The 10,604-nt window shown below is 31.1% G+C and overlaps 4 protein-coding genes across 4 annotated transcripts; 2 read left to right on the forward strand and 2 right to left on the reverse strand.

Moving 5' to 3' along the window:
* Window positions 1-77: 77 nt before the first annotated feature.
* Window positions 78-3,906, forward strand: LOC145763662 (putative ATP-dependent RNA helicase DDX56). Its single transcript, XM_082575168.1, has 11 exons — window positions 78-258; window positions 320-506; window positions 841-985; window positions 1,365-1,587; window positions 1,988-2,199; window positions 2,277-2,376; window positions 2,579-2,688; window positions 2,751-2,876; window positions 3,102-3,273; window positions 3,403-3,598; window positions 3,671-3,906. The coding sequence occupies exons 1-11, from the start codon at window positions 196-198 to the stop codon at window positions 3,832-3,834; spliced, it is 1,698 nt and encodes a 565-aa protein (XP_082431294.1). The 5' UTR covers window positions 78-195; the 3' UTR covers window positions 3,835-3,906.
* Window positions 3,814-5,683, reverse strand: LOC145763674 (citramalyl-CoA lyase, mitochondrial-like). The gene is made up of 6 exons (XM_082575180.1): window positions 5,305-5,683; window positions 4,995-5,190; window positions 4,772-4,882; window positions 4,427-4,640; window positions 4,178-4,347; window positions 3,814-4,059 (listed from the first exon to the last, which is right to left on the reverse strand). The coding sequence occupies exons 1-6, from the start codon at window positions 5,646-5,648 to the stop codon at window positions 3,949-3,951; spliced, it is 1,146 nt and encodes a 381-aa protein (XP_082431306.1). The 5' UTR covers window positions 5,649-5,683; the 3' UTR covers window positions 3,814-3,948.
* Window positions 5,684-6,259: 576 nt separating this feature from the next.
* On the forward strand, window positions 6,260-9,146 carry LOC145760089 (uncharacterized). Its single transcript, XM_082573959.1, has 4 exons — window positions 6,260-6,617; window positions 6,758-6,898; window positions 7,864-8,014; window positions 8,137-9,146. The coding sequence occupies exons 1-4, from the start codon at window positions 6,427-6,429 to the stop codon at window positions 8,809-8,811; spliced, it is 1,158 nt and encodes a 385-aa protein (XP_082430085.1). The 5' UTR covers window positions 6,260-6,426; the 3' UTR covers window positions 8,812-9,146.
* Window positions 9,094-10,496, reverse strand: LOC145760098 (uncharacterized). Its single transcript, XM_082573970.1, has 3 exons — window positions 9,820-10,496; window positions 9,404-9,565; window positions 9,094-9,287 (listed from the first exon to the last, which is right to left on the reverse strand). The coding sequence occupies exons 1-3, from the start codon at window positions 10,293-10,295 to the stop codon at window positions 9,149-9,151; spliced, it is 777 nt and encodes a 258-aa protein (XP_082430096.1). The 5' UTR covers window positions 10,296-10,496; the 3' UTR covers window positions 9,094-9,148.
* Between the last annotated feature and the right edge of the window lie 108 nt (window positions 10,497-10,604).

Below are 10,604 nucleotides of genomic sequence, written 5' to 3' on the forward strand. Positions count from 1 at the left end.
TTAGGTTATAACGCCTTGTTAAATTCGGGCGTGCGAAATTAATACAGAGCCACACAATTTAAGTAGTCAAACAAAATTAGGTTTATTGTAAAATATATTGAATTTTTTTATCTGAAGTAATATTATAAAATTAATCAAAATAGATTTTATACACAGACGGACTGATAAAAACTTAATTTAAACGCCACAAACAAAATGTTAGAACCAGAAAAGAAAATACAATTCCACGAAATGGGATTGGATAACCGATTGCTAAAAGTAAGTTTGTATACCTTAATTTTAAATATAAAATTATTCTAACATTTTAAATTTTTTTTAGGCCATTGCAAGTTTGGGTTGGGCTGAACCAACTCTTATTCAAGAAAAAGCAATTCCATTAGCTCTCGATGGTAAAGATATTTTGTCTCGAGCAAGAACTGGTTCGGGTAAAACAGCAGCATATGCAATTCCAGTGATTCAAAAAATTTTGCAATCAAAAAAGACCTTGACCATTAACGACGAAAAAGGTAATTTATGGTTTTTTAATTGTTGAACCTTTTTTTAAACTTTAAAAATTCATTTGTTCAGTTTTAATTTAAAAAAATAGTACATATATATTATTTAAAATGTAAATTATATATGGTCTTGTGTATAAACATGTTAAAAATGTATTTTGTTGGTGTTTCAATTTGTATTACGTTAAATTTTAACTGCATTTTTTCTATAATCAATTGTGATATTACATATGTGTTTATTTATATATATATGTTAAAGCTAAAATAAAAAATAAAAGAGTATGCTCTAGAATTTTAAGCAGACTTTTCTTAAACAAAAAATTTTTTTACAATTTCTAATTTCTAGAACAAAAAACAAATACTTTGGTCCTTGTTCCTTCCCGGGAATTGTCAGGTCAAGCAACTTCAATGATTAAATCTTTAACAGAATTTTGTGCACGAGATATCCAATGTGTTGATGTATCTGTACAGGCAGATCCCAAGTTGTTAAGGTCTGTTGTTGATAAATTAATTAAAATATTTAAAAAATCTAGTGAAAATTGCTCTTATGGAATAACATTAAAAAATATAAACCAAAATCAAGCATCATTGAGTGCATTGATTTTGCGTTAATAAAAACTTGAAGTTTGTTAATGTTTTGTTATACGAAACTAGTGCTGGCAAAACATCTCAGCAAATGTTACACTTGTGTTCTTTGTATTTATATCTATGAAATATACTGGATCAAATGTATATATATCGATTGCTATCTATTTAATAACCTTTAGATCCATTTATTCCATTTGATCTGTATTGTTGACATATTATGTTAGTTAAGTTCACCAAAATACCCTTTAAATGTACTCTAAAGTTTATTTTTTTTAATTTTAGACCAATCCTTGTCAGTCATCCAGATATTGTTGTGGGGACCCCAAGTCGCATATTAGGACAAATAAAAGCTGGAAATTTAAATATTTCAGACTCTCTGCAGTGGTTAGTTATAGACGAAGCTGACATTTTGTTTTCGTTTGGATACCAAGATGACCTGAAAAGTTTGTTGGCGTTTTTTCCAAACAATTATCAGGCTTTCATAATGTCAGCAACATTCAGTGAAGTAAGTATTTGGTTTATTAAAAAGGATCACTTTACATTTCTCAAAAAAATTCTCGAACTTTGCTGTCTTAGGTCATTTTCTCTTGTATTTGACTGTACTGCGTAATCTCTTTTCTTCTCTCTTGTATCTTACGGCCCTACCTTATTTTCTCTTGTACAATACGGGCCTAGCAGGCTCTCTCTCGTACTTTACGGTTCTAAGATTTTCCAAGAACCGTTAAGTACAAGTGATCCATAAAAATATATTTTGTGTTAACTTTCATATGTATTCGTATAAGATTTATATATATTTTTATATGGCATATATGTTTTTAACACAATTTTTTTCCTTTATTACTATAAATATATTTATGACTCAATGCTTCGTACATATTATGCAAATTATTAAAACATTTTTTTAGGACCTCGATGCTTTAAAGAAACTGATTTTACACAACCCAGTCACACTTAATTTGAATGACAGCCAGCTTCCGATGGACGACAAGTTAACACAATATCATGTATTGTGTGATACAGAAGATGATAAATATTTACTTATTTACGCTTTAATTAAACTCAAGTTAATACGTGGAAAATCTCTTTTGTTTGTTAATTCCATTAATACTTCATACAGGTAAAAATTAAAGTTATTTTTTAAATATGTAAATGTCAATTTTAAATATTAGTTGTATAATTTCAATATTTTTTTAGGTTAAAACTATTTCTTGAGCAGTTTTCAGTTTTTTGTTGTGTCTTAAATTCAGAGCTTCCAGTGAACACTAGATGTCATGTCGTAGAACAATATAATCAGGTACAATCATTTTCCTAATGTCTTTATTAACATGGTATACAATATTATACACTTAGTACTGGGTATACTGATTTTTGACCTTAGTTTTTCTTTTTAATTCAATTATTTTGGTTTAACTTGCATAGCAGCCTACCTTGGCAATAGTGATTCTGTATGTTTTAATGTTCTGGATTACTGAACAACATTAACTTATTTTTTACAGGGTTTGTATGACATTATAATTGCAACTGATGAAAGTACTCTAATACCAACCTCATCAAAAAGTGATCAAACCAATTCACAGGAAAAAGTAAAAAAGACTGGAAAGAGAAAGTAAGTGGAACATTTTTGAAATTTGACTGGACAATGTTATTAAATTTAATTTTTTTTTTCAGAAAAAAGAAACAGGCAAAGGCCAAGGAGTATGGTGTTTCCAGAGGAATCGATTTTCAGAATGTAACAAATGTGTTAAATTTTGATTTTCCTACTTCAGTCGAGGCATATATTCACCGTGTTGGAAGGTAAAGTAAAACTAGGAGCAATATAACCATCATTCACTAATCAAACTAATATTACATTCGACATAAAACCTTCAGAGATTTCTGTTTATGTAGTCATTTTTTAATATTTTTAAAAGTCGTTAAACTTTTACTGCAATTGCCTATCTATGATACAAGTAAGTTTCTTTTTTTGTACATTGTGCTTAACCACATTATGTAATGTATTATTTGTACCCTTACCATTAGAACTGCCCGTGGTGATAAGGCAGGGACAGCTTTATCATTTGTTGTTTCAAATGAATTAGCAATTTTAAAGACGGCTCAGAAGCAACTCTCTCACCAAGGTGATGATGATTCACCCTTGAAACCTTATCAATTTAAAATGGATGAAATTGAAGGGTTTAGATATCGCTGCAAGGTAGAAAATTAAGTTTTTTTACTTAAAATTTTGTATTTTGATTAAGGCTTGTGACCAAAAAATATTTATTCTATTTAAAATATGTATTAAATTTTTACTAACTATGAATTATCTTCACCTCTAACTTAGGATGCTATACGAGCTGTTACTAAAATTGCAATTAGGGAAGCTAGAATTAAAGAAGTCAGAACCGAAATGCTCAACTCTGAAAAGTTAAAAACTTACTTTGAGGAAAATCCCAACGACTTGAGTGTTCTTCGCCATGACGCTATTTCAAGACCTATGAAGGTCAAAAGACACATGAAGAATGTCCCCGATTATTTAAGTAAGATTTTTGTACTTCAAATTTAATATTTTAAATATAAATACTTGAAATTGTAATGAATTTGTATTTTAGTTCCCCCCACGTTAAAAGGTATGTACACTGGCAAAACTGTACAAAAGAGAAGACGACCTATGCCTAATGATTCTGACAACAAAAGACCAAAAGGTGGAAAATTGAATCCCAAGTACAAAAAACAGAGAGAAAATCCACTTAAAAGCTTTAAATATGTGAAATAAATTAATTTGGTGCAAAAGGAATAAAGAATCATAAATATGAGTCTTCTAAAATAAAAATAAAATATTTCATGATTATGATTCTATTTGCAAATCACATAGAAAATAGATATTAATTTAGGTTTCGGATTTTGATTTATTTTGAATAACATTATATTGTTCTGTGATGTTTTTGGCTTGCAGTATTGTTGGCATGTCAATCATCTGGCCTTCAAAAGTAAAGACACCCTAAAATTATAACAAGAAATGACATCAAAAAACCTTACCACTATCTTAAGTATTTACAGTAACCCATACCAATACCTAAATGTAAATGAATGGGGAAAAGTAAATTAAGCTAGCTTACTTCTTTTGATTTTTCGTAAGCTTCTAGAAGATTTTTTGCCCAAGTAACCTTATCTGGACTTGGCAAAAATGACTCCTGGACAATTGGTATTTGATTTGGATGAATAATTTGCTTTCCGTTAAAACCCATGTTAGCTCCCTCGATGGATTGTTTTCGTAAACCAACGTCATCTAAATAAAATAAGTCTTATTACATTTTTGTATAAAACATATTTTTGGCTGGAAATATAATTGAGCATTGCTTTTTTACCCTTGTAATCAATATAGACCATATCAATGGCATGCAGATGATATGCTTTAGCTGTGGTTACAATTTTCTGTCTTGCATATAAAAGTTCATTAGAGTCCTGGGATCTACTAATCCCAATATCTGCACAAAAATCATCAGAACCAAATATGACTCCGGATATTTTAGTGCGCGAGGTACTTGCAGAACAGGCACCAATTCCAGCTTCTATAATTTCCTAAACATTTATTTTGAAATTGTTTTAAAATAATACTAAAGCAATTTTTTATGTAGATTAATATATCTTTTTTTTAATTTTAAAATTTAATTTTTTTCTTTAAACAAAAGTGATAAAATTTTGTCACCAACCTTTAGGTTTATTAAACCCTGAGCAGTTTCTGTCATTAAAATAATATGTACACAAGGGTGTTGAGGTTTATGGCATGATTCTGTGAATTTTTGGTTGATCAGATCACAAAACTGGAATGTAAAATTGAAAAATAACTAGTGTTTGTCAGTTAAAGCCTAAGTGGTTTTACAAAATTTTGGTTGAATAATTTGTTAAAACTTTGAAAAAGTTTTATTGATTTACCATTTTTAACTCTTGATGTTTGTTGATTTTTGGAACAACAATGGTAGAAGGTAGTTTGATTAATTTAGAAATACTTTTGACATCTTCTTCCATTAATCCACTGTTTGGTGAATTTACACGAACACCCAACTGGCCTGTAAATTTACTTTCAATTTCAGAATAAACCTCAAAAATTGTGGATCTTGCAGCTTCTTTCCTTGAAATAAATAAAATTTAAATAAGTAAGTATTTTATTTTGAATATCAATTTTAAAAAAATTCTATTTTGAGAGTTGTAAATTAGAAATATTCTATTTAATGTTTTTCCTTACTTTTCCATTGCCACACCATCTTCACAGTCCAGTACCACGAAATCGGCTTCAAGTGTTGGTATTTTTTCAATTTTTCTTTTATCATGGCCTGGAACGTATAACAAAGCCCGTCTTGGGGGATGGACGTTGCTTTGTGAATCTGCTAGTCTTCTTAATGCACTGTGAAGCCTTCGATTATGTATTTTTATATTTGTTTCGTTTATCTTTGCGAAACATGATTTATTATTGTCGGTTTTGCGTTTTGATGTTTGCGAGTTGCACAATTGTACTAAAGTTCGAGATACTGGCTTTACAATTGCACATTCTTTGGTTAAAAGCGTTTTGGTAAACAATTTGTAAAACATATTAATTAGTTCTAAATAATCATAAACAAACTCTTGTTGTGTTCTTTAATTGGGGGATTTTTATAGTTAAGCTCACAATGGTTCGGGATAGTTCTGCGTAATTTATGATAAAAATCAAAACGGGATTTTTTTTCCTTACATAAAATCAAGTTTTTATATATGTTTTTTAAGGAGTTTCCTAATATCAGAAGCTACTGTTGGAAGCCAACTTATTGTTTTGGGTAGTTTTAAGTATAGGAAGTAGTTAAATTGCAGTTTTAAAATAAAACATTTTTATAATATCCTTTTTTGATAAGAGTTTTTTTGTATTTGTTTTTTTACAAAATATCTTGTAACGATTTTGTTTTTGTTTGTTTTATAGCGAACTGTAAGGATGTTGTGAGACAAAAATAATTTCACTTTTATTGACAAATCATAACCAATCGGTTTGTTTATTAATCATAATTTGTGATGCTTTAAAGTTAATAGGTTTATTGTGACGAAGATATAGTAAATATCCGGTTAGGTACGTAAAAGAGATAACAAAAAATAGGCGAGTATGTCAAATAAGTGCACAGTGTGTATCTGCTAAGCAGTGGTAATTAGTTGCATGCAGAAATCAGGATGAAGATATGACGCATTAGTAATGCTGTAATAGCAACACATTTTGTAATCATGCAGAGGATACCGACTTGTTTTCATTATGCCGACGTATATTTGATAGCATAGATCGATTCTTTATATTGAGTCTAGCAGGTGTTAATTCATAAATTTTATTTAGAAAGTAAGACGACACACTATGAACTTGATATCAAATATACGCCGGTCTGTTTTACACCTTACACTATGGATGACTTTTTTATGGGATTTAGGCCTTGGCGACCAGTCACCAAATTTCAAACAAGGATGTAAGGTTTGCGAGGGGAGTTGGGGTAGTTGGAATAAATGGAGCGAATGTGCAGGAGGGATGTGTAACGAAAAGCCAGGAAGGTATATTAATCGGTTCAAGATATTGTAAAATATCGCTATATTTTTACGCATTACGTTATCTAATTACATGTCTAGTTGCTACATGACCTTTAACATTAAGTTTGTTTATATTTACAAACAGTTCTGTAATTATATTGTAGAATGACACGCATGCGTCCATGTTTAATCGAAGACAGTAATGTATGTAATGAAAGAGTGTCTAAGAGCTGTGTAAACGATTATTCCTGCATTGGAGATTGGGGAAAATGGAGTGAATGGAGTAAATGCGCGATAAACAAAAGGTAATTATCAAGTTATTGGAAACGACATTTCTTATCTTACCGCATTGGTACAAGTTTGAGTGCGGGAGGTAAAACACACAAAAATAAATAATATTTTACACAATATTTAGGAATATGTTTGTTAGAATAAAAATCAAACAGTGGTAACACTCACCCACCCTATTAAAAAAGGGTGTAATTACGACATTTGTAATGAATGTGTACACATTCATGCTAAAAAAAACATGTGATTTAAATGTAACAAACTATGGATATAAGTTGCAATAGTGGTGCAATAAAAATGCCCTTGTGAAAAGCGCTTATGCATTCCAACTTTAGTATACACGGAAATGATTAAGGTTGCGTCGCATCCTCGTATTGCGCACTACAGTATAACAACCTTGTGACATTTTCATATAGGCTTAAATAGATATGTTATAGTTACAGCACGGAATGTAAGTATTCGTTAGTGCACCCGAAAGTGAGATTCAAACTACGTCACTTTATAACTGAGTTATTTTGATTTTCTTTCAGCTTTGTTGTACATACATTGCCATGAATAAATCTCACGCGTTTCCCTTATTCGTTTCCTATTGTTTATTTTTGGCACATTTACAAATACACGTTTGTTCAAGTGTTTATATTAAGAACAAATAATGTTCAAAACAAAAAATCATGCACCACATCAAAAGAAAAATTTATTGATTGTAACACTTGGAAACAACTTGTTTTTATATTGTAAGAAAATGATGGGTTTATTTATAAACACCTTAGGTTTGTTTGTTGAATGGAATATAGGTAATACTTGGAATAAATGAATCGCATAAAAATACAAGTCATTGAAACGAAATTACCGCGAAATTAGTAAAAACCACAATGGTATTACTTATTTCCGCTAGATACAATTTATACACCAGTACTAGCTCCAATAACAATCTTGAATGCTTATAAAATTTTTGTCATATAACAATACAATTATTAATTAGATCAGAAAAATGTGAAAAAATAAGAACACGAAAATGTGGTGTATATAATGACGTGGACGCATCTCTCTGTGCCGGTGGGAGTTCCTATTCCAGTGAAAACGCTTCCTGTGGTAACTCCAACTGTTCTCCGCCAACTCACCCGATTGTTAAGGTATGTCACGTGACTAAACGTCATTTAGAATTTAAACCAAGGTAATTGGTTAAAAAGGCTAATGAATGGCCTCCTTGTTTTTAACCTTTCGAACAGTTAGGTAATTTAAATATTTTATTTAGGGAAAAAGCATTCCACCCGAAAAATCTAACATCAGAAATACAACCAAAGTTACAATACTAAGATCGCAAAACAACCATAACCCGGACGACGTTAAAAAACAGCAACAGAAAATCTTTGTTATAGTTGGTGCTGGTGTCGGGGGATTGGTAGCATGTGGGTTTATACTTTTTTTCGTCGTTCACATACGTAATAAAAACAATCCTGTAGCGGGCGGTAGATACACAAAGGCTGGAAAACTAAGGTGCGTTAGCCACAGTAGTTCTGCTACAGAAGGGTATTCCAGCTCGGGAATAACTTCACCATCGACCGAAGTGTTTGAGTTTACTTTAAATGATTTACCAGTTCGTGAGCTGGGCTCAAGAAGTGGTTCAAATGTTTCCGCGAACAACGAGTTTACGTTTCTTAGACGGGAAGACAGAAGCTTAACTCGAGATGCCGGCCATACAAACCGCCAGGAAAATATATACTGGGAAATAAACGATTCCAGGCGCAAATCTATGACCTCACGACCTTACAGTTTCGCAGAAGAGCTCCCGCTATCGAAAAAATTAGCAGGCTCGAAACACATTGGTAAACAACAACCTCAAATAACCGCACCATGTAACAGTAACCAAACAGCTCACGGCGAACGGTTAGTAGTGGATAACATTCTTTACACCGGATTTTCTGTTTAATGAATGACAAATATTGTATTAAAATGTGTTTTAGAAACTCAAGTGTCATGTTATGAGCGTTAATTTTGATAAAAAGAACTTTTTGCGTTGTCTGTACTTGGCTCTTTTATGCGCATTTTTTCTTCAACTTATAAACCTTTTTTAAGATTTGTACATAAGTTTAAATCTTTTAATGCGAATTGAAAGGTTTTTATTCTTTTAAACAAATGAAAGAACTTGAATAAAACAAACACTGTATTAAAACGAATTTGTATTTTACAATCTAATTATATTCATATATGGTCGCAGGTCAAATTTAATTTCAAGTTTTTTTATAAAAAAAAAAATAAACATTTTTCTAGTTCTGACACACAATGGAACATGTTGCTATATAGGCACATGGTGATTTTTTGTAAAGTTTGTAAAAGTTGGCTAGAAAATGCGAAAAATAAAGAATAATAACCACAAATGTAATTGATGTTGAAGCCCCTAAGACTCTAAAAATAAAAAAATAGCTGTAAGTATTAAGTTGAAATCTGCACAAATATTTAATTTATTTTAGTTATTTTTATACTAAAATCTACATGTTATATTAAAAAATAAATTATTTTACTGTGTCGTATCATCAACGGCGTAGGATGCAGAAATACCTCCCGCAACTACATAGGAAATTGCCCAAATCGAGTTATAAATTAACCCGAATTTATTCTGTCGCAGTACCGACATCCACTTTAGTTTTAAATCCACTCCAAGCAATAAGATGACAAAAATCCATCTATAAATAATTTTAAACAATATTACTTGGTACTTTTTTACAAGTTTAAACGCACCTTTTTTATCGCTAATGGGCTATATTTAGCCTATTGCCAAAAGGTTTTATTGGTTACTGCGTAAAATAGCATAACACTCAAATCTACTAATGCGTGAAATAGCTGAAGCTTGTTCGCGGAACGATACGCATATAGTTTTAATGTTAACTTTTAGCTTTTAAATAAAAAAACTTAAAATATTACAGCCAATAAAACTTACGTTGTTAAAATCCAAGAAGTTACAAATATAAACAATGAAACACCCAACAAGGGCGGCATTCTGTAATAAGGTCCAGCATACGACCAAGCGACAAGCAAGACCCAGCATAAAAATGAACCTAACACTTCTGCTATAAACAAGGCTCCTTCAAAAGTACTTAAAAACTTTAAAAATGTTTTTCGTTCGGCTGGGACTCCTTGGATATTAGGATGATGTTTGTTTTTTGTCTTGTTTTCTTTTGGATCCGGGATGCTGTATATCTCTACGATGTCATGAGATAAATTTCTTGGCAACGATGTACTTGCGTTGGTAGCGTTTTCGTCGCAATTTGAATACTTTGTGTCTGGTTGGGTTCGTTCTGGCTTGACTGGTATTGCATCTGTGGGCTTGTTGTTTTCTGGTGATGTTATATTGTCATAAATTTCTTCTAAATTTTCCGAGGCAACATTTTCTGGTGTAGCATTTTCAGGTTGCATATTTACTAATCTAATCTTTATTTTAAACTGAAAATAGATAGTTTGAATTTGGTATTAGGTACCTGAACTGACCAAACCGGTTATTCTACGCCCTTACAAAGATTATTTTATTTATTCGAATTATATTAATTTATTTTCATTCTATTAAAATGCCGAGGGCGACCCTTATTTCTATACCAATAGGTAAAAAAAAGTTTGGGATTTAAACATGAATAGCTACGACATGCTTGGTACAACATCTATGTCAATAATTACATTAGAGCTTTACAACTGTTTTAGATATGATATGTCCATTAACTTCCCTTGTAC

The sequence above is a fragment of the Corella eumyota genome, chromosome 1, assembly GCF_963082875.1.
Source record: "Corella eumyota chromosome 1, kaCorEumy4.1, whole genome shotgun sequence".
NCBI classification, from domain to species: Eukaryota; Metazoa; Chordata; class Ascidiacea; order Phlebobranchia; family Corellidae; genus Corella; species Corella eumyota.